Source organism: Aspergillus puulaauensis, chromosome 3, assembly GCF_016861865.1.
Source record: "Aspergillus puulaauensis MK2 DNA, chromosome 3, nearly complete sequence".
Classification (NCBI taxonomy): Eukaryota; Fungi; Ascomycota; class Eurotiomycetes; order Eurotiales; family Aspergillaceae; genus Aspergillus; species Aspergillus puulaauensis.
In genome coordinates, this window is record NC_054859.1 from 3,357,607 (window position 1) to 3,384,599 (window position 26,993).

Here is a 26,993-nt window from a genome sequence, read left to right on the forward strand (position 1 = left end):
AAGTCCGATGGCGTAACCATCCAACCCGACAGGTCAGTGCGTTCTCGGGCAACAGAGTTTGCGCAAAACAGGATAATACGAGGAATACCAAGAATACCAAGAATACCGCTAGAAAAGAAAAAAAAGAAACCCAATCGGCCTGAAGCCGTGTGGCAACGCCACCGCGTCGGTTCCTGGCCGAAGTCTCGGCAGTGCGATCAATCCTGTTCAGCTTCATGGTGTGTAGTATGAGTTATAACTGCACCGGTGTCCACAAAAGAGGCATCCGAAGTGACATATTGAAGTTCAAGTGACACGTGGAGACGAGAAATGTCCGAGGAAGTGCCGGTCGCAAGACTACCATCACAATGCAGAGCCGACGCCCGGAAGAGTAAGGGTCAGGCTATCATTACGTCGCCTCGCAGCGTGGGCCGTAGCCTGATGCTCAATTTCTACTGACCGGCGTAATCCGAAAAGACCGATAGGACACAGCCGGGTCTCATCGGGTTGCTGGTTGAGTCTTGCACTGCTGTCTCGTGGACCCGAGGGCTTGACCCACAGGTGGACCATCCCCAGACACTCCGTCACTCTGACTCCAGCCAGAGACCCAGTTGAGAAATGATCAAATGAAAGACAGTGTGGGGGACCCCAGATCCGTGTGGTGTTGGCCCTGTCATTGGCCTGGAATGCCCTGTCCGCAACATAAAAGGGCCCTCCCCCCCCCTTGCACTCCAGTCAGCCTAAGCTGTACAAACATTTCCGCCAAAATGGAATCGCCCAAGATTGCCCCTAAAGAGGCACCCAAAGATGTGCAAGAGGCCTTCCACGCCGAATACACGCACGACGATGTCTTTGGAGAGATCACGGAAGAGGGCCCCAACTACCGCAATGTGCATTCATCTCTGCATTGAAACGTTTGAACCATGGCTAAGATTATAGATTGCTGATACTGTGTCCCCAGGTCGGGTTCGTAGGAACCATCATTCTAATGATGAAGACGCAGATTGGCATGGGCGTGCTCGCTATCCCGTCTGCGTTGAACGTGCTGGGCATGGTTCCGGGCATTCTCTGCTTGATTGCCATGGCATGCATCACCACCTGGTCTGCCTATATCATTGGCACTTTCAAGCTGCACCACCGTGAGGTGTACAGCATTGACGACGCGGGTGCTATCATGTTTGGCCTGCCAGGTCGGATAGTTCTTTCGACTGGGTTCTGTCTCTGTATGTTTCAATCTAGTTTGTATAATTCACTGCTAACTTTGCAGACTTCATCTTCAACAGTGGCTCCGCAATTCTCAGTCTGTCGATTGGCTTGAACGCGGTTTCTACACACGCTACATGCACGGCTGCCTATGTTGCTATTGCGGCGATAGTTGGCTTTGCCTTTTCAAGCGTGCGAACACTTGGGAAGATTACTTGGCTTGCCTGGGTCGGCCTGCCCTGTATTCTCGTTGCAGTGATCATGGTCACGATTGCAGTCGGTGTACAGGACCGTCCTGATGCTGCCCCCAAGACAGACGAGCCATGGGTCTCTGACTGGAAGGTTGCTGGCAATCCGTCCTTTGCAGAAGCCATTGCAGCAGTCTCGAACCTTTTATACGCCTTCTCCGGGACGCCTGGTACGTAACCACCGACCAGGCTAGGATCCTTACCTGATACTAACTCAGCCAGGCTTCTTCTCCATTGTGTCCGAGATGCGCGACCCGAACCAGTACCCAGGCGCCATGGCCATCTGTCAAGCCTGCGTCACCGTCGTCTACGCCGTGATCGGGTGTGTCGTCTACTACTACTGCGGCTCCTATGTCTCGTCGCCAGCACTCAGCTCAGCCGGTCCTCTTATCAAAATCGTCAGCTACGCATTTGCACTGCCAGGGCTTCTCGTCACCATGACCATCGTCTCACACGTATGATCCCACCCAAACCACTCCAGCAATACCCGTTGAATCCTGCTAATAAACCCCGTTTCAACGTAGATCCCCGCAAAATTCATCTTCGTGCATATCCTCCGCGGCTCTCGCCACCTAAACTCCAACTCCCTCGTGCACTGGGGCACCTGGCTCGGCTGTACCTTCAGCATCATCATCATCGCCTGGATCATCGCCAGCACAATCCCCGTTTTCGACTCGCTGGTCTCGCTAATCGGCGCTCTTCTCGGGCCCGTTATGTGCCTCCAGCCATTCGGATGCATGTGGCTCTACGATAACTGGAGCAAGGGCGCGGAGAAAAAGACCAAGCGCTGGGGGTTTATGGTGTTTTGGAGCGTGATGGTTGTGGTTGTAGGGACTTTCCTTATGGTTGCTGGCACGTATGGCTCGGTGAAGGGGATTATTGATGTTTATAACGAGAGTGGGGGGTCGGCTGCTTTCTCTTGTGCGGATAACTCTGGGTCTGTTTAGGGGAGTTGTATTGATGCTTTAGCTGGATGGAATACAGTGCGTTGAGATGTACGTAACTAGAGCAGACGACGTACGAGCATACAGAAGTTACTTGCATAGCGAGTTATATACCGAGATACCAAATTCAAATTCTATTCAATTCCGCCGAGTACCTGCTGGCAAAGTGAATAGCAAAGGAGTAGCTGCAAATTCAGCTCCTCGACCCAAGGAACAGCCGGAAGACGTCGATCACACAACCCGAAGGATTCTGATCCTGTCAGCACTAGGCACTCGCCACTCGGCTTTGAATTTGATGCAGCGATCTCTCCTGGCCCGAGCCGCTCTCGAAGCCGTGGGATTTCTTTTCCTATTCGGTCTTAGCTGGAAGTTGTTAATATCTGTAACTTACCCGGTGTGCTTGATTCGACCAGCCCGAGAATGAGGCATTTTCCATAGTGCTGGCCTCATTCTCCATAGTGCTGTCGTTTAGTTCGACGAACTCGGAATGTCCTGCAGTATTGCTTCATTATACGGAGTTGTTATGGATCGGGTTTGGAGTGCCACTGGACATTGGGCCAATGCATAGGAGATCTCTGTAATCTGTACATACCCTGTGCATGAACTATCCCGTCCCTACTGCGGGATCCTTCCAGTTGCAGTTCTGTGAAGATGCCAATATTGCTGGTCATCCCCGTAGTACAAATCCGGCGGTTATGTACACTGTATAAGGTCTAGGTACGTACTTACAACGATGGGAGTTCGGAGAACCTGTCCGACGGCGCTAGAAAGGCAGGATACCGTATACACCGTAGTACAGTGCACAGTCTGACCGATGATATAATTGACTGCCCCATACCCTCGATGTTATCCGTAGAATCAGTGATATCAGCAGTGGGTGAAGTCTCACACAACTCACAACTTTCAAGCAAGGAGGTAAATGTCATTGGCAACTTAAAGTGCCTGATTCTCCACCGAGGAATACCTACCCCGGATTTCTTTTCCCTATAGAGGAAAGTCCGCGTTTTGATCATTTACCCCTACAGGACGGCCCAGATCCCGATCCCGATCACGAGCCGGATCCCGGATGTGAAGTAATAATAATGATAATAAGGATAATAATGAATGCTTTCCCCTGAATATAATACAATATGGTTTCTCGGTCGGAATACTTTGTTTTCCAGGTACATGGATTCACTGAGCATCCGGATTTATCAGTGAGTGATGTGTACGGGATTGATAATGTCTAGTCTATCAACATATTTACAACGGTCAAGGATCAAGCCTCAGCCCCAGCGTCCGCCTGTTTAGGACGATCTGCTGCATGACCATGACCATGACTGCGACCAGACGCCGCAGCCAACGCCTCCCTCTCCTCAATCGTCAACTCACTCTTCGCCTCCTTCACCCTCACAAAGAGCCCCACAATAACCAACCCCGTCAGCGCCAGCGCCGCCTGGAACCAGAAAACCGCTTTATAGCTCTTCCACGCACCCAACCTCTCCGTCTCAGCATGCACGATATCCGCAAACCCTAGCATCACCGCAATGCCCATATGCAGGGTACAGTTGATCAGCGCGCCCGCAAGACCCTGCCGCGCCTTGGGCATGTTCGTCGTGATGAAGATGTTGGCCAGGTTGAAGCTGATGTCGATCCCGATGGTGCCGCAGACCATGGCGGGGAACACGAAGGCCCAGTAGTTCCCGCCGATGGGGACGACGGCGAAGAAGATCGCGGACCCGAAGTACCCCAGACACGAGATTATGAGCAGGATTGTGCCGGAGATGCGGTGGAAGATTAGCCCGCCGACGCAGGAGAGGATTAGCCCGCCGGCGGCCATGGGGACGGTCCAGGCGACCATTTGGAACGGGGTTGCGCCCATGAATTCGGCCATACTGAGGTTGTTAGTGGATATATTTATACATGAAGAGGGGAAGGCTTACTAAAGGACGGCGTAGAGGAGGTAGACGCCTAAGCTGCCGTAGAGGAAGAGCAGGGAGATGGCGAGTGGTGTCATGTATTTGACGCGGAACATGTCGCTGGGGAGGAGTGGGTTCTTCACGACCCAGCCTTCGACATATGTCAAGATGCCGAGGCATAGAACGCCGAGGATTAAGCAGACGGGGATATATGGGGTACGCCATTTCTCTGGAGCGTAGGAACTGTAGGCGATGGCAAAGACGAATAGAACCGATCCAGCCACTGACAGAGCACAACCGGGCCAGTCCATGGTGGAACGGTTCCCTCTCGTCTCTTTGTAGTCGCGCGGTATATAAAAGATCGAAGAGAGCATTGTGATGGCGGAAAGAATCGCGCCGATGAAGAAATACCATCTCCAGGTGAGATACTGACTGCAGAGCCCCGAGAAGAAGATCCCGACGAAGAATCCCATCGCCGCGCACGCGCCATAGAGACTAAACACGAAGTTCTTCCGCGGTCCAGGTCGATATGTCTTCCCCAAGATCATGACTCCGGAAGGCAGAAACGCGGCGAGACCGAGGCCTTGCAGGGCTCGGCAGATAATCAGCATCAGCCATGACTGCGACACGCCGCATAGAATGGACGATATTGTCAACCACCCTGCCCCAGCAATATAGATCGCGTATCCACCGAACATATCTGTCAATCGCCCGAAGATGAGGAGGGTGGAGGTCACGGCGAGAGATAACGAGGTAGACGGCCATATCGTGGCATCAGGAGGGAAGTCGAGTTCATCGATCAGAGTCGGCAGGAGGACATTGGAACCTGAGATGTAGTATTCCTAGGTAAATCAGTATTATCCGGCGAAACGAGTAAACAAAGCTGCGCAACCTACCGCGAGGATTTGCGACATCACAATCGAGAAGCAGAATGCGATTTCTGACCACGCGCCAGAGAACGACGCGGGTCTCTCGCGTCCAAGGCGTTCCAGCGAGATCTGGTCGAAGCTATCGCCATTTCCCCTGGATGGTGGAGCTTCATGCTCTGTTTCCTTCAACGTCATCGGCGGGGAGATTTCAGCAACGGTGTGCAATATTCCATGCTATTGCGGGCAAACCGAAGGCCGGACCGATGAGCGTCGACCGTATATATAGGCCACGATGGCGAACGCGGTGGTGACAGGATTTGCATTTGTAAGAATCTCTGCAGACCTTCTCGATGGGGGAGTTGGGCGGAGAACTGGAAGCATCAGGAGTCCCAAGGCTGAGTGGGGAACACCGTCCGCTTTAGGAAGCTCGTTGGAGTGGAGCGGGCCCGGCTATATAAGCAGCCAATCGTGGCTGAGACGCCCCATGTCGAAGATCCAGTGATTGGTTGCGGTTCCAAGATTCTGGTCCGTGCTCCGCCAATAGTCTTGCAGTATCTTGGCGGCGTTGGTGACATTCAAGCACTTGGTGTCCTGCCAGAACTTCTCCAGCGCCTGCGTCAGGACGTTTCGCTGTGCTGGCGCTCGGCACTCCAGCCCCGCTACGATAATCGGCCACAGTGCGCACTTGAGCAGACTGGATCCGTTCTGCAGCGAGTTGATGACCTTGACCAGCTCCGACACGATGGCCTCTTGGTTTGTCTGCACCGCCTGCAGTGCGTCGAGAACACGTCGTCCGTACACCATGGCGCCGAGTTTGTATGCCTGCGCGAGCTTGCATAGATCATCCATGTCCCGCGCTGCAGATTCCACAGGCAGTGGCAACGCCGAGGCCCACAGGTAGCAATCGAACCCCATGACCGCATCAAGGACCGAGGTGATCTCGTCCAGTCCAGCCTGCTCCGTGTTATTCTCGCTGGAGAAAATATCTCGCTGTAGGGAGAAGAATTGGACAGCGGTCAGGATGTATTCCGGGCATCCGAGAAATGACTCTTCGACGGAATCCTCCAGCAGGCTGGCGGACTCATCGATTGAAGTAGACCCGGAGAGAAGAGCTGGGCGCACAAAGGTTGCCCCAAGTGCTTCGATTCTAGACATCATTAGCAATTTCGCACTATATGTGGAACGGCGATGTCAATACAGGTGGGTTTGCTTAATTATGAATTTCCGCACTCTCTCAACAGTCCGGCCCGGATCATGAGCTGGTGTCAGCGCCATCAAGGTCTTTGCACCTTCAAGGTGGTAATTCCACCGATCACAGCCAGACTCAAGCAGGTCAAGGAACACTAATAGGAAAACACTAGCGACTGTAGAATCCCGATTGGGAGACCCAGCATTCACGGACCGTGCCAGCCCTTGAATGGCACGAAATTTGAAACGAAGGGCCTCCCGATCCACATCCATCGAGACCGACGGAGCACCTGAGCCATCGGTGGAAAAGGGCTGCTCAAAGTTCGCCCGGTGGCGAGCGGCCAGCGCCAGAACGGCATCAAGAAGGACCGAGTCATTCAAGGCGAGAGGTATCAGACTGCGGAATGGATTATTGCCGCTGTCGTAGACGATGAAGAGCCGGCATATGCGGTCATTATCTGCAGGCTGTCAGATCCAGCACATATCGGCCGAAAACAATAGCATACAGTAATCCAGATAGTATCGAGATGTAACATCCACTCCAGAAAGTGTCGCGTCGCTTATGGGGAGCGGTAGCGATGATCCGGTTGGAACCAAGCTCGTCTGCTCATTTGGATGTTGTGACAGGCCAGTGGACGAAAGACGCGTCTCAATATCACCCACAGGGGACGATGAAACAGATGAGTTCTGATATGATCGGCCTCTCATGGTTCCACGTATGGCAACGCCCTGCACCCATCGAACGGGCCTCTTGTCGAGACATTGCAGGCCCGCCTTCTGGCATTTCAGACAGGGGGATTGGGTGCGGTCGCATTGGATACGCCGCCGGCGGCACGTGTAGCACGGTTCTTTCAGCGGAACAGCGCTCATTTCATCGTCAAGGAGGCATTACTGATGGAACGATCATCGTTGTCTGGTGGCTCAATGCAATGCAGTCGATTCTCGCTTCATACAGTCGCATTTGTCAGCCACGCTAGCCGTTTATGGATATACTGCCTGAGGCAGCAACATATCTTTTTTGTACTCGCTTCAATTTAACTTGGATTCACTAAAGTAAATTAGTGTGGTTACTATTCTGCTGGTATTGAATAATGGATGGGTGTCTCAGTGGTGGCTGTTTGGCGGCCGTTTAGTGGGCATTTGGTATTCACTGTTCATAATTAGCTTGTATATATATCTGGCTTCCATCAACTATGAATTATATTCACTGCTAGAGCTTTACAGGTCATGCAAGTAGACCACACTCATTAGTTCAACTAAGGTAGGCTTATTATATCTCTTCTTCTTTTATAAGTGCACTCTTAGACCTTCCTGTAATTGGTTGAGCACTACTGATATTGACCCCATTCATATTCACACCTCAGCAGGCGGAGGGGGAGTAGTGAGGGAAAATAGGAGTGAACGCCGGGCATTAGCTGTCCGTTCTTGGTTATATAAACCCCTACCAGCTGGATGGTTCTTGATTCATTCTACCATCTTTAGTGACTAAATCTTCTGGAACCTACAATCCACCATGAGAGTTTCAACTATCGTCCGAGACCGCAACGTGAGTTGTCCCCGAAAGCATTTCTAGTACAAAATAAGAACCCTACTAACCAGAAGCTGGAACAAACAGACAAAGCATGAAGCCATGCCCGTTGACTTCAGAATCACGGCGATATATCCAGAGGATCTCGAAGAATGGTACCGCAGAGTCCGCCAAATCACCGATTCAGTTTCGCAGCACAGTATGGCGAAATATGGCGACGACGAGCACGACGAGCTCGAATTTGAATACGACCGGCAGAGCTTTCGGGTTGAGGAGTCTCTTGACAAGGAAGGGCTGGAACATCTTAAGGGGCAGGTGTGGTTCACTCGGGTTTCGCCAACTCAGACACGCCCAGGGGACGTTGGAAACCCATCTTGCCGCCGTCGTTGCTGCGCCAGGGAAGACGAAATGACCAAGAACAATCAAACGATAATGATTGTAATACTGGGCGTTCTTCTTCCCGTTATACTTCTACTCTTGCTTCTTTCTGCTCCTGCCGTTATGAAATTGAACTGCTTTGGCGGACCAGAAAACTGACAGGGAGAGATGGAATGGCAGAAAAGTTGTCAATTATTGAACTCCATCGGCAAAATGCATAAATAATAATTGAAGATATCATTATCCTTTTCCAAGCTAAGAATAGATCCGGTAAAGACTACCACTATTACTGCCTGAGGCAACAAAATCCGCCATTCCACCGCCCGACCCCGGGTTGATGACCAGTGTATAGCTTACTTGGATTTAACACTGAATATCTATCTAGAGTAATACGGTGACTGTGGCGATCATATGGAACGAATGGTTGGTCAACTTGATGGCAGCTGTATGCGCCCTTCAGGATCTGAATATATAGTCTCAACTCCACCAAACTCATTAATCTTAGGGCTACAACAAACTCTGGAGTAGGTGTAACTTCACAAAAACAACTCGTCTTCTCACTGAAGCCAAAGCAAGGTAGCCTGACGAGTGCACATTCGCACAACCACGCTAGCTGAAATCCACTGTTAGGGTTGGATAAGAAGTAGCCTACCTGCAATCCAGGCAAGATGAACACTTGCTGCCCCTCGTAGACTGCTCGAACACTTCGGTTGGGGGCCTCCACTCGTTAACAAAAACATTTCGTGGACCGCGAAGCATGCTAGACTGCCGCTTTAGGTAATTTCCATCGCCCTTCCTCCCTACATAACCACCGTTATCCCGATCCCAAACGACCTTGCCTCTCAGGATTGTACATCGCGGCCAGTTATAAAACGTCATGCCCTCGAAGGGACTATAGTCTATGTCATGGTGCAGCATAGCATTCGTGAGTTGGAGCGGCTGCATTTGGCCCTTGGGGTACCAAATGCACAAATCGGCGTCCTTGCCGGGGAAAATAACGCCCTTATTGGGAAGACCGTAGAGCTGGGCAGGATTTGAGCAGCTGACTCGGACAAAGTCCTGAATGCTGATTTTACCATCCAGGACGCCCTTGAAGAGCAGCGGCTGACGGGTCTCTAAGCCGGGCAGGCCGTTTGGGATCTTGCTGAATTTCGGAATCCCGTTAACCAGCCCGAGGCGTTTTCCACCAGAGGCATTGAATCTGAACCCTACGAGTTAGAAACAGAGGGACTGGAGGTCTTTTTTAAGTATGGCGTGAATGCTCACTTACTTCGTTGCGCAGTGATCGGAGGAGTACGTCGTGAACGTGCCATTGGCAATGGCCGTCCACATAGCCTGCAGGTCTTCGGGACTTTCCCGGACGGGGGGCGAGCAGACGCACTTGGCGCCTTCGAACTCCTCGCCTTGTAAGTTCTCCGACAGGAGATATAGATACTGGGGACATGTTTCACCGTACACTGGGAGTAATCTGGACTGGGCGCGGCGGATGTGGGATGCAGTGGTCTCACTTGATACATGAACTAATAGAATCGGGGTGTCCATCAGTTCTGAAAGCGCAATGGCGCGATACTGCGGTTTACAATTCGTCAGCTCTCTTTAGATAACCAATTATCGGACTTCTATGTTTACCCACGGAAGCTTCATCCTCAGCTATCTTCGGCCGGGAAATGGCGTGGAAGTAGGGATCGGTCTGCCCGTCCCGCTCCAGCGTCTCAGTTATCCTTCGCTCTGTCAGACCGTAAATTCCCCCGGAAGAGATTATATCGTTTATTGTAGACCGGAACTTACAGAGAGACCATATCATGGTTTTCAGCATGGATCATAGTCGTGATTCCGAGCTTCCGAGTTGCAATCAGGACATCTAGAATGCCGCGGTCGTCTACCTTCATAGCATCGTAAGTCATATAAAGCTTGACGCTTGTAATCCCCGAAGTCTTGACAATTTCTGGAAGCTCGGTGTCCAGGATGTGCTTGGTCGGATTCGACAAAATGATGTGAACCCCGTAGTCGCAGGCAGCGTTACCCCTGGCGAGGGTGGAATAATCTTGCACGAGAGGGACGATACTCTTGTCAGTCTTCTGCTGCACCGCAAACGCAAGCACAGTTGTGGTCCCGCCGCAGACAGCACTGCGTGTGCCTGTCTCCCAGGTGTCGCTGTCTTGCCTTAGGTCTGGCTGCTCGAGGTGCACATGGGAGTCAACCCCCCCAGGCGTAATGTAGCCGCCTTTGGCGTCGATGATCGTAGTGGAGGGTGAAGAAGGCAGATTGCTTCCGATGCAGGCAATCAATCCATCCTTGACTCCTATATCCTGGCCAGAAACAACGTCGTTCGCATTGGCCTGTATAGGTGGGCGAGTTAGCGGGCCGCATCTCATGCAACTGTGCACGATGCTGGGATGCTTACGATGATGCCATGCCTCACAATTATATCAAACTCCATGGTGGATAGCAGGTAACAAGTAATGACCTCTGTCGCTAGAACGAGGAAGAAGGGAAAGGTTTGTCAATAAATATGGAGCACCGCGGGGGTGGAGTACATGTGCCAACTGGCGCTGTTATGGGCCAACTCCCAAGGCGTACAGGTACGCCGGATGTAGGAAAGCCACCTGATGAGACTCTTTATTACTCCGCATGCTCCGATCCGATCTTGCTCCATTCCGGTGCACAGAGAGGGATATCGGAGATAGGGAAAGTATGGTGCCCATACCCCGACTGCCATATCTTGGGAGGGCAAGGTAGAAAGTCAAGTTACGATTACAGTGTTCAGAGTACAGAGAATTCAATATTATCTCACGGGTGAAAGTCAAGCTCCGAGATATACGCATTGTCGCAAAAAGCAGGCGTTGTCAAAAGAATAATTGACCTCGGGCCTCTCTTCTCATGGCCGCACTCCTGTACAACCCAGACTTTGCTGTTTTGCAACCCATCCTGACTATCCCAATGAGATGCTGTACACCCGCAGCGACTCCATCAATGACTTGTACATCCTCGCCCACAGCGCTCTGGATTGCGGGTTGCAGCTTGATCATCCCAGCACATCCCAAGGTCAGTGTATCCGCACCCCTGGCTACCAAATCTCTTGCCACATTACACGTAGTCTGGATAACCTCCTCTTCTGGCCTCGTTTTCAGCTCCAAAACACCCAAGCCACAGCTCGCCACTCCCGCACAGTATCCCGCAAACCCATAATGACGAACCGTATCTTCCAACGAAACCTTCGACTGTTCGCTCGTCCCCAGAATCCCAAAGCGCCCGCCCAGTGTGCGCGCAATGAATAGACTGGCCTCCATGATCCCAACGACTGGCGTGTCCAGTTCTTCGCGGAGGACCTTGATGAGCGCGTGGTCGCTGTAGCACGCCACAAGAACCGCGTCATACTGGTCTCTCAGAGATACGACCTGGCGAGCTGCCTCTGCTGCAGATATTGCTGCGTCTGAGAAGCCCTCTACTGCGGTGGGAGCGGTATGGCTAGACGCGGTGAAGCCTATCACCTCCGCATCCCGGGGCAGCGTTGGCTGCACCAAGCGCACGCAGTTCTCCGTCATGGCCGCGGTGGAGTTGGGATTGCATAGTAATATACGTACTAGAACTCGCTTGGCATCTTGACCAGTTGTTTTGATGTCTTGGAGCGGATGAGGCGGATCCATGGCCTTATCTGCCTCAGTAGGGTCACTGTAGCTGGAGGATATTATGATGCGACGAAGCGGTTTGGATGGCCCCGGTAGCATTACCTGGAATCAGAAAGAAATTATCCCCGCATATCTCTTTCGGCTGATGATAAGAATATGGGCAAACCAGCACGAGGCCGAATACCGCATCCGATCAGACTGGTTGGAGTAGCCTCCAAGTCCCGATATATCCGAGGACTGGCTACGGGGACCTCCGACTAAGATCCTGGGGGTCAGTGCAAGGGACTTTCATTTCCGTGTCACTATGGAGCCATGCTACAGCGTAGTACGAGATATTGCGAAGTTGTACCTACTACCCTGGGAGAATACAGCATCCTGCGCCAACAAGAACATCAACCATCATTGAATCAGCTTAAATCTACGAACATGCCACGCTGTATAAAAGTCGCTGCTGCACAGGTTGGCGCTGTGCACCGCACATCATCGCGACTAGAGACGCTGCAGCGTATGATCCAGCTCCTCGACGAAGCCATCGCCCAAAACGTCCAACTGGTCGTCTACCCCGAAACCACATTCACCACCTTCTTCCCTCGCCACCTCATCCGCTCGCCCGAGGATCTAGATGTTTTCTTCGAGAGTGGTGAAGACATCACCGCCAACAGCTCGGTCAAACCACTCTTCCAACGAGCCAAATCCGGCAAGGTCGATCTGTACGTGGGGTACGCTGAACGCTGCGCTGATGGCAGAGGGTATAACTCCAGTATCTATTACTCTGGCTCATTGGATCGAATCCTCAGCAAGTATCGCAAAGTCCACCTTCCAGGAACGGTCGAGCCGTTCGCCGACCCGCACGCCATCAACCAGCTCGAAAAGCGGTATTTCAGCCCCGGGAACCTGGGTTTCAAGGCCTTTCGTATCCCGTGCCTTGTCCCTGACAAAGTGACGCGTGGTGGAAAGACAGCCTTCCAGGGGGATGAAGATGAAGAAGATACACTCGGCAAGGGCGACCCCATTGCCGGCATGCTCATCTGCAACGACCGTCGCTGGCCCGAGGCCTGGCGGGTTTACGGTCTCCAGGGCGTGGAGCTCGTCCTGTGTGGATACAACACCCCTGCGTACGCACCGGATTTGTATGGGCAAAAAGAAAGAAACGGCGGGACTTCGACTTCGACGATGACCAGGGAGGAGATGGAGGCAGATGCTTACCACCACCACAGACTCGTCATGGAAGCAAATAGCTACATGAACTCATGTTTTTCCATCTCGGCCTCCCGTGCGGGCCTGGACGACGGCACGTACGCGCTTATTGGAGGCAGCAGCATTGTGTCGCCGCGAGGGCGTACAATCGCGCAGGCGAAAGGAACTGGCGACGAGCTAGTAGTGGCCCAGATTGACCTGGATGATTGCAAAGGGGGAAAGGAGACGGTGAGTCCAGTGAAATACCGGGGGCGTCGCACTTGGCTTGGAATTGGGATTTTATTTGCTAATATAAAAGTAATTAAGATGTTCAACTTTGGCGCCCATCGTCGCGTCGACACATACGGCCTGATCGCTTCACAGACGGGCGTCGTGGAGCCTCCACTGATTGACACGACAACAAGGTGAGAGCAGTGATACTGGAATATCTACATAGTGACCCATATATTGAATAAAGCGCGTTGAGTGCAACCGCCCTAGCTTCATCTGCATTCATAGTAGTGGAACCACGACAGCCAAGACAATCAAAGTAGTTTGTATACTTCATGGCTTTTCTCAGGTAGAGGAACCTAGCGAGTCACAGGATGTAATGAGGCCCTGATAGTGAATCCTCGGGGCAGTTAGGTAGCTACTGATAGGCAGACGATGCGGAGAAAGCGCCACTTCCGATGCCCGTCGCAGGCTCCTATCTCCAACGTCCAACTTCCGATCGCCGATCTGGACAATGTCTTTCCAGCGGTTGGATTTCTCTCAGACTTTCTTACGTGTCGCTCTCGTTTTGAAGTGCTAGCTGTTGACCACGGCTTCGATAACCCACCATCAAACCCCGTTTCTGGTATCTTCCAAAATGACGCTTTTTCCTGGCGTAGCCCTAATTACAGGTGCCGCATCTGGTACGCTAGACACTTTATGATCCCCATAATCACGGAGTTGCTTTTGTTAACACCGAGCAGGAATCGGCCGTGCAACCGCAGTGGCCTTCGCAACGGAGGGATGCACCAGAATCGCAATTTGTGACCGGGCCACCGCCGGGCTTGCCCAGACGCGAGCCCTTATCACGGAGAAACAAAGGGAGGCAAGTAAAGATAAAGTAGAGGTAGAAGTCATCACGGGCAACGTGGCCAGTGAAGAGTCAGTCGCTAAGATGGTCCAAACTGTCGTGCAACGCTGGGGGCGAATCGACTACGCTGTTAATTCTGCTGGTATACACATCTCTCCGCAGCATGGCTAGGGAAGCGGGCAAGCTGGGCTGACTTTGCGGGTTGGCACACAGGAATCCAAGGACCTCCAAAACGCTCGACCGAGTTTGAAGTAGCGGAGTTTGACTCCATCAACAGCGTCAACTACCGTGGGCTCTGGCTGTGCAGCAGGGCGCAACTGACCCAGATGCTGACCCAGGAGCCTCTCCATACCCACGATGGACGACCAGGAAATAGAGGAGCCATTGTCCACGTTGCCAGCCAGCTCGGCATAGTATCGAGGTCCCACGCCGGTATGTACATCCAGCGACTGCAATAGTTAACTGACGGCGGCACAGCGGCCTATTGTGCCAGCAAAGCGGCGGTCATTTCGCTCACCCGGAGCGATGCTATTGACGTAAGTTGCTTGCGTGCCGTTTCGTTCTCATTAAACTATGATCCACCTAATACACCACTTTCGTGCTCTAGTACTCGAAAGATAACATTCGGATAAATTGTGTTTGCCCAGGGCTCGTGCAGTACGTACACCAAAGCCGCTACCACACCTGCTTCTACTAGCAAAACCCATATTGTCTCGGCATGAGGACACTACTAAACATCTTACCAATCTCCTTTCAGGACACCAATGGTTCAGGGGCCTGACCAGCAGAAGCTCTTCACGCCTGCAGTTGCGATCGCGCCGATGAATAGGATGGGGAAGCCTGAAGAAATCGCCGACGCCTGCCTTTTCTTATGCGGTAGCAAGGCAACATTTGTGCAAGGTGCTTCCTTGGTATGCATACGTTCACTGCCAATAGGCCCTGCTTAAGATGAGCAACGCTGACGTATTATGTTGTTCTAGGTGGTGGATGGTGGTTATACAATCAATTGAGTAGAGTGCGTATGGCTGGGGCATCGAGGAATACCCGCGGGACTTATCCTTGAATATTGTAATACACCCTGCCCGCCGTATATCAATGTAAAGCTATTTGAAACTAAGGAGAACGCCGATTACCAAAGCAGAACCTGACCTCTGTCGTTTATATGCTTCCGTTGAAACAGCTGTACATATACAGGGATGTAGACCTTACAGACCGAGGTAACCAACGTCCTTGTTGCAGAGACGATACACAGTAAAGACGATACAGGTAGCATTTCTCTAGATAAAGTGTGCTATTCGATTCAATTTGGACTTGTCAAACGGGTGCGTCGCCTGCCAATGCCTCGCGATCTCCTCGCGCGTTGCAAACCAGACCCCCTCGTGCCCCTGGATATACTCGAGGAGCTCACGGAAAGCCTTAAAGCGAGCAGGCTTTCCAATTATCCGACTGTGTAGACCGATTGTCATCATCTTGGGCTCGCCGTCACACCCCTCCTGATACATCACGTCGAATGCGGCTTTGCAGTAATCAAGCCAGTCCTGGGAGCAAGCAAAACAATTAAAGTCAGTCAACAGCAATTTGGTCAACAGCAATTTGAGCTCTCTCGTACCTTCGGATTCACGAACCCGGGATTCGTGCAGAACTTGTTGTCATTGACGTCGTACGTGTAAGGAATAGTCAGCAGCCCCTTCCCGGCCTCTATAGGATGCGCCGTCCAGTAGGGCATTTCGTCGGAGTACGAGTCACATTGGTAAAGCAATTCCAGCCCCTGCTCTCTGAAAACATGGCACACCAAGCCCTTGCTGGAGAGAGATGGCCTACCGACGTACCACCCACGCGGTGCCTTGCCCGATACCGTCTTGATGGCCGCGATGCACTTCTCAATATGCCCCTTCTCCACTGCCAGCGGAACGGGGTGATAGTCGATCCACCGGTATCCATGCGATGCTATCTCGTGTCCGCACCGGGCGAGGTACTTGGCTGCGTCGGGAGCCTTCAGGACCGCCTGACCAACCGCGTACACTGTGGCGTTGATATTCTTCGCTTCGAGAAGACGCGCGATCCTCCATACCCCAGCGCGGGTCCCGTATTCGTACTGCGTTTCCATCTGGATGTCGCGCGCTCCCAGCCTGATTGGGCGGCCCATCATCTAGCGAGGGCGTTCATGTCAGGATGGATAAAGAACAGAGAGATCATGGAGTAGAAACAAAACAAACCTCTTGTAGATCCGTTTCGCTACGAAGATCGCCATTCAGGACGCTGCATTGAAATGTCAGTTCCATATTGCCCGTCCTTCTTTTTCTTTTTCTTTGCATCCTAAGCACGCCTCGTGTCCACCATACCTGTACTCTCCCCCTTCCTCAAAATTGAGGACAATGTTGACGCAAAGCTTTGAATTCCCCGGCCACTTGGGATCCGGGTATTTGCCTTTGTAGCCTTCGAAATCACGGTACCCGGCCGAAAGAGGAATGTTTTCCTCGATGCATTGTTCGATGGTGAACAAATGCGGCGTTTCTGTTCGCTCTGCGGCGCGGATGGACGAGAACATTCTGGCGATAATCTGTATTCTCCCAATGCTAATTGCATATTTGACCGCAGATGGAGGGACTTACATGATTACACCTGAAAGGCCGCGGGGAGTTTGCTGTGCTTAGTTCGATCCGATCCGACGGCGCACACGGTGCCTATCTCACGCTGATAGGAGCCGTTTTGTCGGCAATGTAGGAAGTGCACGTACCGACGCCGACGATGCTTAATCTGGAAAAACCGCCCATCCATGGAGACTCTAGCCTCCAATCCCAGCTGTTCCGTGTAACTGACTTTTGGCCCTGCGGGGAAGCCAGCCTTTGGAGAAGAAAGAACGAAACAAGTCCAGGATCTAGCTTGGTGGGTCGACGCCCTGTAAAACAATGCCTTATCTCTACACAGGGCAACTAATAATCTTCTGTGATACGATATAAACAAGGAGAAGGCGACCGCAATCTAATGGTGTTGCTCCTTTATTGATCAGGTACGTGGCCTATGCCGGACTGAATTGACCCTTGATACACAGAAGGAGAAGAAGAATAAGAAGAATAAGAAGAAACGAAGAGGAGAAGAAAACAACAATGACCACCCAAACGACCGACAAGGCAGTCCAGTCTCATGCGACCCACGACAGTGAAGCGGTGCCCCAAAAGCCAGAGGCCAACGACGACCAAGAGGTCTTCCGAGATACGCAAGACGGCGTTGCATTCCGCACCGTCGGATGGTTCAGAGCAAGTGTCATGTTCCTGAAGGTCATGATCGCAGTGGGTGTCCTGTCACTGCCAACAACGATGGACCAGCTTGGAGCAGTTGGCGGGGCTCTGGGTATACTCGGCTTTGGCCTGTTCAACACCTACTGCTTCATTATCTTTGGTGACTTCCGCGCCAGACATCCCGGCTGTCACTCCGTCGCAGATATGGCGGGCGTAGTGGGAGGATGGCTAACCAAGGAGGTCACTGGGATCCTGTTTATCGTGGCGTTTCTACTCAGCACGTCTGCCGGGATTGTCGGGCTATCGACCGGCTTCAACGCGCTGTCTCGCCATGCCGTGTGCACGGTATGGTGGAATCTACTTGCAGCCGTGATCATCGGCCTTTCAGCGTCCCTCCGAAAGCTTCACCAGGTGGGATGGATTACCTACGTTGGGTTCGTGTCAATCTATGCGGCTGTTCTCATCGTGGTTATCGGAGTCACCCAACAGCCACGACCGGCAGCGGCGCCTCAGACAGGCGAGTTTGATTTAGGATTCCATGCCATAGCTTATCCGTCATTTGCGGAGGGAATGGTGGCAGCGAGCACGATATTCTATTCGTCGGCTGGGACCAGTGCGTTTCTGCCGGTCATCAGTGAAATGCGTCGGCCCAAGGACTATAAAAAGGCCCTCTATCTGTGCATGACAATTGTGACTACATCCTATCTGGCCTTTACTACGGTAATCTATCGATGGTGTGGAAAGTGGCTCGCAAACCCATCGCTCGGGGTAGGCCGGTCCTATAGGAGGCTCCAGCGTGTTGAATCCTTAATCCTGCGCTGACTCGTTCTTATCACAGAGTGCAGGACAAACAATCAAGATGGTAGCGTACGGAGTCGCCCTCCCCGGCCTCATCGCGAGTGGAACGATCTTTTGCCATGTCTCCGCCAAATACATCTTCGTGCGCCTCTTGCGAGACTCCGGCCATCTGCAGAGAAACACCGTTGTCCACTGGTTCACCTGGCTCGTGGCCGTGGCCTCGGTCACAGTCCTCGCGTTCATCTTTGCAGAAGTCATTCCCATCTTCAACTATATCCTTTCGCTCACTGGCGGCGTCTGCTTTGCGCCACTGGCCATGATCCTCCCCGGGTGGCTCTGGCTTCATGACCACCGCGATTATTGTCGAGGCAGCTGGTGGCGCATCGTCCTCTATGCACTTCACTGGGGTATGATTGGGGTTGGCCTTCTATTTCTCGTGGGTTCGACATATGGTGTGGTTCTTCAGATCAACACCGCGTACCATAATGGAACGATTGGTATGAGAGCCCTTGTCTTCTCCCCCTCTCGCACTCACTTGTCGCTGCTGACGCGTCTGTCCAGGGTCCGTGTTCTCGTGTGCCGACAACTCAAACTCCTCCTAATGTCGGCATGAATCCTGGTTCTGCGGTGGAGCAGATGTCCTTTTTTCCACTTTCCTGAGTCTCTATCCTTGGTTGATTTTCTGTTTTCTCTAGCCTTCAGCAAGAGTGGTGGAAGTTAGCTACGGCCCAAATGTCGAGATTGTAAGGTCTTGCATGGACAGAACAAACCATATTTCGATGCAGGGTAGAGGAATGCATAGAGTTGATCTCAGCCATAGAGCCCGGACGGAGCCGCCCTAATGCTTGTCCGTGACTGGTATTTGGATAGACAGTTGGACCAAGTACGTACTATGTACCATGCACCACTGTAATATGCCCATTAAGGAACACGAATCCCGCTATGCAGAAGCGTACGGTCAAGCCTGAGCAGCCCTAAGCTCATCAACTGACTGCCGGTCTTCCCTCCGCCAATCCGCAAGGCCCACCTCCAGCGGTGGACAAGACGGTTGAGGGTGTTGATCTCGTCTAGTGATACCGAGGAGATGAGCAGTCTCATCATGAAAGCCGATGCAATGGCGAAGTAGCTTCGTGCGACTATATAGAGTTAGCGGGTGGACATCCTTTGAAAAACAAAAGAAAGAAAAAAGGCTTACATTTATGCCAAAACGCATTCCAACTCCCAGGGGGCGCCTGCTCCAAGACGTCCACAATCTCCTCGCAGCATTCTTTGGCCTCAAGTCGAACCGCCTGGCGGCTGGTATCTCCCACCCCTGCAGTGCCGTCCGAATTCTCCAGAGCCCGCATTATAGCCCTGTATAGAAGCATCTTCACGGTAGAGTAGGCCAGACTGAGAGAGATATTTCCATCGATCTGGGTTCGGAATTCCGAGTTCGTTTGCGGAGTCGTATAGAAGCGGTCAAATGAATCCTTCCAAGATTGTAATCGGGATCGCAACGGTTCCGCTAAGCTCGATGCACCCGCAAAGTCGTACGCCGTAGCCTTCGAGGCCCTGATGGTGAAGAACGAAGCGTGTATATCCGAGAGGATTGTTGTGAGCCAGACGAGGTGTGAGAAATGGCCCAGGGCGGACTGGGACCCAGCATCACCGTATCTAGGGTCCTGCCCGCTAGAGATTTCTGCTTCTGCGTCCGAGCCGAAATCGGTGGCTGTCAATGCGAGTACGTCAAAGTCTTCGTCCTTGATATGGCTGGCTATTCCGGACGTCAAAAGTGTCCATTTATCCAACACATATGTGGCCCACCACAAGCGGCGCCTGAGCCTTTTCTCCCACGGCGGGATGCCCCTCCAGGTTGAGCAGTCGGTGGACAAACCGAGTGATTGGGCGAGTGACACTGTCCACGCTACCAGGCTTAGCTGGAATGGGGACCATTGGACAAACTGATCCACATTGTCCCTTTGCAGGAGGAGCAAGCATGCCTGCAGCGTCGACAGATGCGGCGTATGTATTTCATGCGTGATGACCGTCCATGCCATGCGGTACAGGGTTTGTGTTGACAGCGGATCCACATCCAGCATTGTGGACAGATAATCATCGTAAATCATAAAGGGCACCGCAGAGGCGTACAGGGCTGCCCGTAGAGCGAGCGGTAAAGACGACACAGGTATTGCAAGTTCGCCAGCTGGTGAAACCATCTGAGAGCGAGACAGCACTGGGAAGTATGGGTATATGTGCTTGAAGTACAGCAGGACCAAACGCACCCCGACATCATCGCTTATTTGATCAAGGTCCTGGCGCACTTTATCAAGCACGGTGGCCTCGAGCCGAGGTTCGTACTGATCGTACAGGCTGTGTTCGCCTACCATGAAGACAATTGGACGATTTGTATCGAGGGCCTGTTCGCCCTCAGCTGCGGTGCTTCCGCCCCGGTGGATTTGACGGAATGCAATGTTCCCCGCGTGCGCAGCCAGCGAGGGGTGCCGCAGAAGATATGGATCGGCCTCGCCTGTGTCTCCGAGGAGAAAGACCGTCGCAGTCGGGTGTTGATCGAGTGATTCATCGGGACCCTGGTGCTCAGCGTCTCTCCTCGGGCAGTCCCTGGGCGGCTGGGTGCGGTTTCGAGAGACAGCATCTTGGGGCGGGGACTCTGATATCAACCGGTGATTGTCGAGGTTAGGTACGATGCCCAGTTGGGGAGAGGCACTCGATTGCGAAACCCGGGGTTGATCAGCCTGCGACAGTGACGCTGCGGCCATAGGTTAGATTGAGCTTGAACGCAACGCCATGCAAGAAACCTACTTACGAACGTGTAGTTGGGGATCCGATTCCGGGTCGCTCACCTCGGTCTGTCTTCTCTTCCGAGGACGCGCGGTGAAGACGCACTCCTTTCCCCTCGATCTGCATGTTGTACAGGGAGGCGCTGACCGAATGATGCAGGCCGTTTTCCGGTGACGACAGAAATCACACGAGCGCGGGTTTCGCGGTCTCTGTCTAGGGACTTCTGCGGGCTGGCTGGGTGGGTGAAGGGGGCTGGAGGCATCGAGGGCAGGAAGCGAGATGTTATGGTCCAGATCAAAGAAGCGGTAGAAATCGAAGAAGTCCGCGTCGGCGGACTGCATTTCGAAGGTCAGAAATGCAGGTGTGAGGGGAGGAGAAGTTGGAGAAGGACGGGGATTCTTTCTAGCTAAGATAAGCTAACATATTGGCTACTTGGTTAATGCAGTAGCTGATATGCTAAGATTAGTGAGAAAGCCAAGACAGGCCGTCTCCAACAGCTTTGGTGATATTCAAGTTTCCCTCCTGATGTTCGCTGATCATTCTACGACAAGATGGAATGCAGGGGACCGATTATCGACCATGTCGACAATGTTGACAGGGGCAGGTGCTGTATGAGCTTAACGGACGCTCTCGGACCGCTCGTTGTGCGTTTGAAGAAGGGCTCGGCAGTTTAAGAAACAGTGTACGGCACCGCCATAATTTGACTGGGTGGAGACGTCAACCAAATATTATATTGTCTTTAAGTTGCATTCCAGGGCGTTGTTGTCAGGGACGGGGCGCTTTGGCTGTCCAGGGACATGTGCCAGGAATGTAGAACAAGACCACTTTAAAACGTGGAATTGGGCCATCTCTCTGTAAGAGGGTATATTAGACTGCAATCCTGTACTGCACAGACAAGAAAGATTCTCTGACTTGAGAAGTACCGACTCGCTTCCAAAATGTTTACTCTGGTTCGGAGGCCCTGGCTGCGCTGGTTGGGTTACCTTACCTGCGCGATCACGGTTACATCGTATCTATTAGACTGTCTAGAGGAAAATGTGCTTAGCGCGACTTGGACCTCTGATCGCCCACGGATCCTTCGACCGGGCCAGTTCCAACAGGGTATTGGTGTTGCTCCTGTGGTGGACGACGTAGAATATAAAGGCCCGGTTGAGGCAGATGAGATGGGCATGGCCCATGACCTAAGGTTTGTGACCATTCTGAATGTCTTGTGGATGTCTCGATATAAAGACTATACTGAAATCCCCGTTTATTCTTATAGAAACAATCAATTCTATCGTGGGGGGACCTTAACCCTAACCAATAGCGAATCGGTCAGCGCCTCACACCCAGTCCCATATATCTACGACCCGTACCCAGCGTATAACAGTCGAAAGTGGCAAAAGGAATTCCGTGGAAAGTTTCAACCGTGCCTAGGACCCAGAGGACATCCTCTCGATCGCAGGTCTGCAGCAGATATGGTCCAGGTTTACAGGGGCCAGCAGGACGGGTTCCCAGCACCGTCATTTGGATCGTACGAAGCATTAGGCTTGGACAGAGATGTTTGCACTGACCGTTACTCCCGGTTTGGGACATATGGGTATGACGAGGATAGTGTAGACGAGGTGTCTGGCTTCACACGCCCTGCGCCAGTGATGTGGTGGGAGGTTGATTGGAACAGGCTCCAATCTCTCTGTCTGGAAAGAAATGGCAACAGGTACGAATCAATTGACACCGTGAGCGCTTCATCCCAGAGTCCACTTGTCCTCGGTCTCCCTCAGGCTCCCAAAAAGCCTGGAGAGACAGAGCCTGGGGGTACCTCGAACGTGAAGCAGTTCTATCCTCGGTCAGCAGTGCTGATTCGGGCATGGAACGGGCTGGATTGGACGCCAAACCATCGGGAGTATCTCCGGGCCTTGATAATGGAGCTTTCTTTGCATTCTGGGGGCGAGTATGAAGTTTATCTTCTAGTTCATGTCAAAGACGACGAGATGCCAATTTTCTCTAATACCGAGACCATCAATCGGCTCAGGAATCACATTCCCAAGGAGTTTCGGAATATGGCGCTTTTCTTCAACAAAAAACTACTGGAAGCTTGGTATCCTAAGATCAAGGAACACAGGTATATCAATCAGCCCCTTCACGTTGAGCCACTGTCATAAAGCTCTTCTTACTGACACGGGACTGGCAGTTTTAAGCTGCAACATCACCAGCCCCTGCAAATATTTTCACAGCTCTATCCCCACTTCGACTACTATTGGCAGCTCGAACTGGATAGCCGTTTGACAGGACATAGCTACCACTTCCTGGACCGCGCGGTCTCCTTCGCGAGAGAACAACCTCGCAAATATCTCTGGGAACGAAACGCCTACTTCTACACACCAGGGGCGCACGGCAATTGGAGCCAATTCACCCAAATGGTACATGAAAGTCTATCAGGCAGGTCAGACAGCACCATCTGGGGCCCAGTATCGGGCACAGGGATCAGGCCTCTCGGGCCCATCTCCCCAGTCCCCCACCCTGACGACGACAACTACAGCTGGGGCGTCGGCGAAGAAGCAGACTTCATCACCTTCCTGCCCATCTTCAACCCAGAGGACACACACTGGACATTTCCCCACAAAATCTGGAACTTCAAATACGGCGACAACACCCCACGCCGCGCAGCAGTGATTACAATGGGCCGGTACTCCAAGCGTCTACTCGACCTGATCCACGACTCACAGGCAAATGAGGGCCTGGGCCTTGCGTCAGAGATGACGGGGGCCTCGTGGGCACTGTTCCATGGTCTCAAGGCTGTGTATGTCCCCCATCCCATTTACGCGGATGGCCACTGGACGCCGCAGGAACTGGCACGTATTTATAACCCTGGTCCGCCGGAGAACATCAATGGTGGACCTGATAGTATTTGGAACTTCGACCATATATTTGACCACATCACCTACCGGCTCTCGTACATGTTTACTACGCATACCGCGGAGGACTTGTACAGGCGGTGGTTGGGTTACGGGACGCGGCTGTATAAGCTGTATAAGCGTGGTGAAATGGTGAGATCCTTCTATCTGTTGCCTTCTTTTTTGTCTGGGACTGTGATCCTCATGGGCTCGGTTGGCTAATATATTCCTCTGTTCTAGTCGTCCGAGGATCGCTTTGGTCGCCATTGCTTTCCGTCTATGTTTCTCCATACCATCAAGAACACAGCCCAGGAGATGGGACCGGACAGACCAGTTCCGTGATATATTCGGCGCAGACTCCTTACTGCCAACCCTTCCTATTTTGCTTGATTGGCGTTGTCGGAGTGTTGGGAGGTCATTTAAAGTACATATCAATTTGCGTAACCTTCGACATCAATGCGGATGGGTTAAATCAAACCGTATGGCAAATTAAACCTACCAAAGAAAAAGAAAGCGTACCTGCAAATAACACCTCCTGAACAATAGGGAAATCGCCGTAATAATGGGGTGAGCCAGGTGACATCCCCCCCCTATGCTATGACCATTCCCCTTTGAAACCATCTGAAAGAAAATCCCTAGGGTCCAGCTGCTACATTGACAGTCAAATTCGCCATGTATGGGTAGTGAGAGCGCTTTTTGTATATAGTTGTATCATAGCACTAGGAATCTATTGTTCTATTCTAGCTATCATAGGCATTTACCTGATGTGTATTTTGACATTCCTGGAAGCAATGTTGTTCCCATGATGCGAATATTCACACCGTTCGTTCAGATGCCTTGCTGCTGTGACCAAGTTACTCAGTGACATGCATTCCCTACAGAAATGGAAATGGATCTGCAACGGTCATTACAACTCCTTTCTAGGGGAGAACGACGCTGCGTGTTGCGGTTAGCTCAACATAACCATACATCATTGACCTCCGAAAGAATTGTTAGGTATGTCTCTCGATGCCACGGTGTGGTTGCCAGAGTAGAAAAGAAAACATTAATGTTGAGCCAGAGCATTCTGGATTAAGGCTACACTAGAGATCTAACCAAGATAAGGGGTGCTTGATGGTTCCTAGTGGTGTGCAAAATATACTACTTCATGGGTGTAAAGTAAATAGACCTTCCATCCTAGTAACTGCGCTATCCACCGATTGGAACTAACAGATCTTCTGACAGTCCAGTTGACTTATAATTATGATTTGAAGTCATATTGACACCGAATTGCAAGTTCCAACCAGTAACGATACCATATTCAGCTAGGAAGCCGGTATTCCACCAATGCTCAACACAGCAACTCGAACACTTCCAATAATTTACTCCTCCTCACTGCAGGAGGGCTATGGGTCGAGCCCATCAAAGTATGCACTGCCATTGCGGCGCCTCGAACGCTGTACTCGACACCAAATGTCGTATCACCCGGGATCTCCACGTACTGTCCCACAAAAGCGATATTCGTAGTCCCATGAGGGACGACTCGGGGACGGTCGTTCTCCTTGCGGGACAGCAACACTGAAGTCCCCAGCGGTACAAGGCAAGGAATAGTCGTCGCCGAAGAAAGGATCTGCTCTGTAGGGAACCCTAAATGGGACAGAAGCTCCAGTAGAATTTCCCGGCCAGAGCATTGCTTCATTGGCTTCGAAACATATGCGCCGGTCTGGTCTGGTTGCAGTGCATAGCCCCAAATCACGTAAATATCGTTTGGTTGTGTGCGAAATATCGGCTGGGAGGGGACGCTGATGTTTAACCCCCAAGGGCTTCCCAGAACGGTGAGCAGGGCTCCTGTCCCGGGCTTATCCTGTGTTAGACGCGAATAGTTCTTGAAGAAGTCTGCCTCGCGCAGTGTTATGGTGAATGTTTCGATTGTGGACTCGGCTACGCGGGATGAAAACACAGTAGGGTCACCGAACCTGGGCGACTGCTCGTGGAGCCTTTGCCAGAGTGTCCATTCTGGGCCCAGCAACAAGGGTGACGGTGATTGAGGGTGTTCATCGTTTGATCCGGTCTTCCAGCCTGTTGATAAAGATCCCAACGTCACGATGACAATATCATTTGGGGCCACAGTGATGGCCCTCTCCTTGCCCTGCTCAGTTAGCACCATATTCCGCACCGTCCTGGGGTCCCCCTCGGGGTACATTTTGATATCTGTGACTACAGTGTGGAAGTGGAAGTCAACGCCCTCGTCCTTGAGGAATGCCGCTATTGGAAAGACCAGCGACTCATAGAGACTGAACTGCGTTCTCTCGAGCCGGCGCACGTCGTTTTCAGTGTTCATATCAGGCAGATGCTTGACAAGTAGTCGGTGGAACTCAATTGCGCTGTGCCACGGTTGCAGCAAGAAGCTAGAATCCAGTTAGGCACATGCAATTAAACGTTCTGCAGCTTCTCACGTTGTTGACCACAGAGCCCAGAATTCCGACACGAAGAACGAGTCATCAAAGATATCGTCGATCTGCTTTGCCTCTAGGAACCGCTCGCCATCGAACAGGAACCGGACCAGCTGCCTGCGTATCTTTGCGCCGACGCGCAGCTGGTGCTCATCCAGCCTCTGTATACCATCGTCGCTTCTCTTGATCGCCCGCGTGTGTGCCCGATTGATCGGCCGAGTATAGCATTCATAGTATTTGATGTCCTGCAAATAAGACATAGCTGGACTTGCAGCGCTGGGCACCATCGAGAGCAGGTCGGCCACGCACTGCCCGCGCAAGTAGGGCAGGGCCCCTGTATGCAGGACATAGCCGTCCACACAGTTTCCAGAGCTCTTCATGGCCCCGCCGCTGCTGTGGCGAATGTCTAGAATATGGATTTGGTGTGCCGGCACCTTGGCCTTCTTGAGGAGGTGAACCGCCGCGGCGAGCGATGCGATGCCCCCTCCGACGAGCCATGCTTGTGTTTCTTGAGGGTTGCGTTTGGGGGACATCTTGAAGCATCTGTCCGACCGCGGCCAACATCCTGCGGCGAAGCGGGTTAAAGGATTACACCCCTCCATCCATTATATTCAACTACTGTGGCTGTCGCTCTGTCCTGATCCGGCTTGTCGGGGTCCCTCCTGGGTCATACCACTCCCTACCCATGGGACAACCAGCCACTTGATCAGCGTTTGCCCAGAATATACAGCCTTTCTCAATGGCGATCACCA

General features: G+C 52.3%; 13 protein-coding genes across 13 annotated transcripts; 6 read left to right on the top strand and 7 right to left on the bottom strand.

The window, feature by feature from the left end:
* Positions 1-605: 605 nt before the first annotated feature.
* Positions 606-2,377, top strand: APUU_31352S (uncharacterized protein; the record flags this gene model as incomplete). Its single annotated transcript, XM_041702546.1, has 5 exons — positions 606-869; positions 941-1,202; positions 1,247-1,600; positions 1,653-1,885; positions 1,955-2,377. The coding sequence occupies 5 exons, from the start codon at positions 606-608 to the stop codon at positions 2,375-2,377; spliced, it is 1,536 nt and encodes a 511-aa protein (XP_041555321.1).
* Positions 2,378-3,632: 1,255 nt separating this feature from the next.
* Positions 3,633-5,336, bottom strand: APUU_31353A (putative MFS multidrug transporter; the record flags this gene model as incomplete). The annotated part of the gene is made up of 3 exons (XM_041702547.1): positions 3,633-4,248; positions 4,297-5,114; positions 5,169-5,336. 3 exons carry the CDS (start codon positions 5,334-5,336, stop codon positions 3,633-3,635), a joined length of 1,602 nt encoding a protein of 533 aa, XP_041555322.1.
* A 255-nt stretch (positions 5,337-5,591) lies between these two features.
* Positions 5,592-7,199, bottom strand: APUU_31354A (Zn(II)2Cys6 transcription factor; the record flags this gene model as incomplete). The annotated part of the gene is made up of 3 exons (XM_041702548.1): positions 5,592-6,288; positions 6,340-6,787; positions 6,836-7,199. The coding sequence occupies 3 exons, from the start codon at positions 7,197-7,199 to the stop codon at positions 5,592-5,594; spliced, it is 1,509 nt and encodes a 502-aa protein (XP_041555323.1).
* Positions 7,200-7,842: 643 nt separating this feature from the next.
* On the top strand, positions 7,843-8,394 carry APUU_31355S (uncharacterized protein; the record flags this gene model as incomplete). The annotated part of the gene is made up of 2 exons (XM_041702549.1): positions 7,843-7,875; positions 7,945-8,394. 2 exons carry the CDS (start codon positions 7,843-7,845, stop codon positions 8,392-8,394), a joined length of 483 nt encoding a protein of 160 aa, XP_041555324.1.
* A 489-nt stretch (positions 8,395-8,883) lies between these two features.
* Positions 8,884-10,675, bottom strand: APUU_31356A (uncharacterized protein; the record flags this gene model as incomplete). The annotated part of the gene is made up of 5 exons (XM_041702550.1): positions 8,884-9,436; positions 9,506-9,804; positions 9,869-9,956; positions 10,024-10,574; positions 10,640-10,675. 5 exons carry the CDS (start codon positions 10,673-10,675, stop codon positions 8,884-8,886), a joined length of 1,527 nt encoding a protein of 508 aa, XP_041555325.1.
* Positions 10,676-11,081: 406 nt separating this feature from the next.
* On the bottom strand, positions 11,082-11,780 carry APUU_31357A (aspartate/glutamate racemase family protein; the record flags this gene model as incomplete). Its single annotated transcript, XM_041702552.1, has 1 exon — positions 11,082-11,780. One exon carries the CDS (start codon positions 11,778-11,780, stop codon positions 11,082-11,084), a length of 699 nt encoding a protein of 232 aa, XP_041555326.1.
* Positions 11,781-12,290: 510 nt separating this feature from the next.
* Positions 12,291-13,469, top strand: APUU_31358S (uncharacterized protein; the record flags this gene model as incomplete). The annotated part of the gene is made up of 2 exons (XM_041702553.1): positions 12,291-13,289; positions 13,368-13,469. 2 exons carry the CDS (start codon positions 12,291-12,293, stop codon positions 13,467-13,469), a joined length of 1,101 nt encoding a protein of 366 aa, XP_041555327.1.
* A 439-nt stretch (positions 13,470-13,908) lies between these two features.
* On the top strand, positions 13,909-15,131 carry APUU_31359S (SDR family NAD(P)-dependent oxidoreductase; the record flags this gene model as incomplete). Its single annotated transcript, XM_041702554.1, has 7 exons — positions 13,909-13,954; positions 14,015-14,263; positions 14,335-14,553; positions 14,599-14,657; positions 14,729-14,778; positions 14,879-15,032; positions 15,102-15,131. The coding sequence occupies 7 exons, from the start codon at positions 13,909-13,911 to the stop codon at positions 15,129-15,131; spliced, it is 807 nt and encodes a 268-aa protein (XP_041555328.1).
* A 267-nt stretch (positions 15,132-15,398) lies between these two features.
* On the bottom strand, positions 15,399-16,669 carry APUU_31360A (uncharacterized protein; the record flags this gene model as incomplete). The annotated part of the gene is made up of 4 exons (XM_041702555.1): positions 15,399-15,659; positions 15,731-16,270; positions 16,338-16,380; positions 16,464-16,669. The coding sequence occupies 4 exons, from the start codon at positions 16,667-16,669 to the stop codon at positions 15,399-15,401; spliced, it is 1,050 nt and encodes a 349-aa protein (XP_041555329.1).
* Positions 16,670-17,228: 559 nt separating this feature from the next.
* Positions 17,229-18,760, top strand: APUU_31361S (uncharacterized protein; the record flags this gene model as incomplete). The annotated part of the gene is made up of 3 exons (XM_041702556.1): positions 17,229-18,128; positions 18,199-18,655; positions 18,720-18,760. 3 exons carry the CDS (start codon positions 17,229-17,231, stop codon positions 18,758-18,760), a joined length of 1,398 nt encoding a protein of 465 aa, XP_041555330.1.
* Positions 18,761-19,079: 319 nt separating this feature from the next.
* On the bottom strand, positions 19,080-21,277 carry APUU_31362A (uncharacterized protein; the record flags this gene model as incomplete). The annotated part of the gene is made up of 3 exons (XM_041702557.1): positions 19,080-19,294; positions 19,354-20,904; positions 20,962-21,277. 3 exons carry the CDS (start codon positions 21,275-21,277, stop codon positions 19,080-19,082), a joined length of 2,082 nt encoding a protein of 693 aa, XP_041555331.1.
* Positions 21,278-21,874: 597 nt separating this feature from the next.
* Positions 21,875-24,151, top strand: APUU_31363S (uncharacterized protein; the record flags this gene model as incomplete). Its single annotated transcript, XM_041702558.1, has 4 exons — positions 21,875-22,122; positions 22,198-23,037; positions 23,107-23,962; positions 24,050-24,151. The coding sequence occupies 4 exons, from the start codon at positions 21,875-21,877 to the stop codon at positions 24,149-24,151; spliced, it is 2,046 nt and encodes a 681-aa protein (XP_041555332.1).
* A 988-nt stretch (positions 24,152-25,139) lies between these two features.
* On the bottom strand, positions 25,140-26,843 carry APUU_31364A (oleate hydratase; the record flags this gene model as incomplete). Its single annotated transcript, XM_041702559.1, has 2 exons — positions 25,140-26,196; positions 26,245-26,843. The coding sequence occupies 2 exons, from the start codon at positions 26,841-26,843 to the stop codon at positions 25,140-25,142; spliced, it is 1,656 nt and encodes a 551-aa protein (XP_041555333.1).
* Positions 26,844-26,993: the final 150 nt, after the last annotated feature.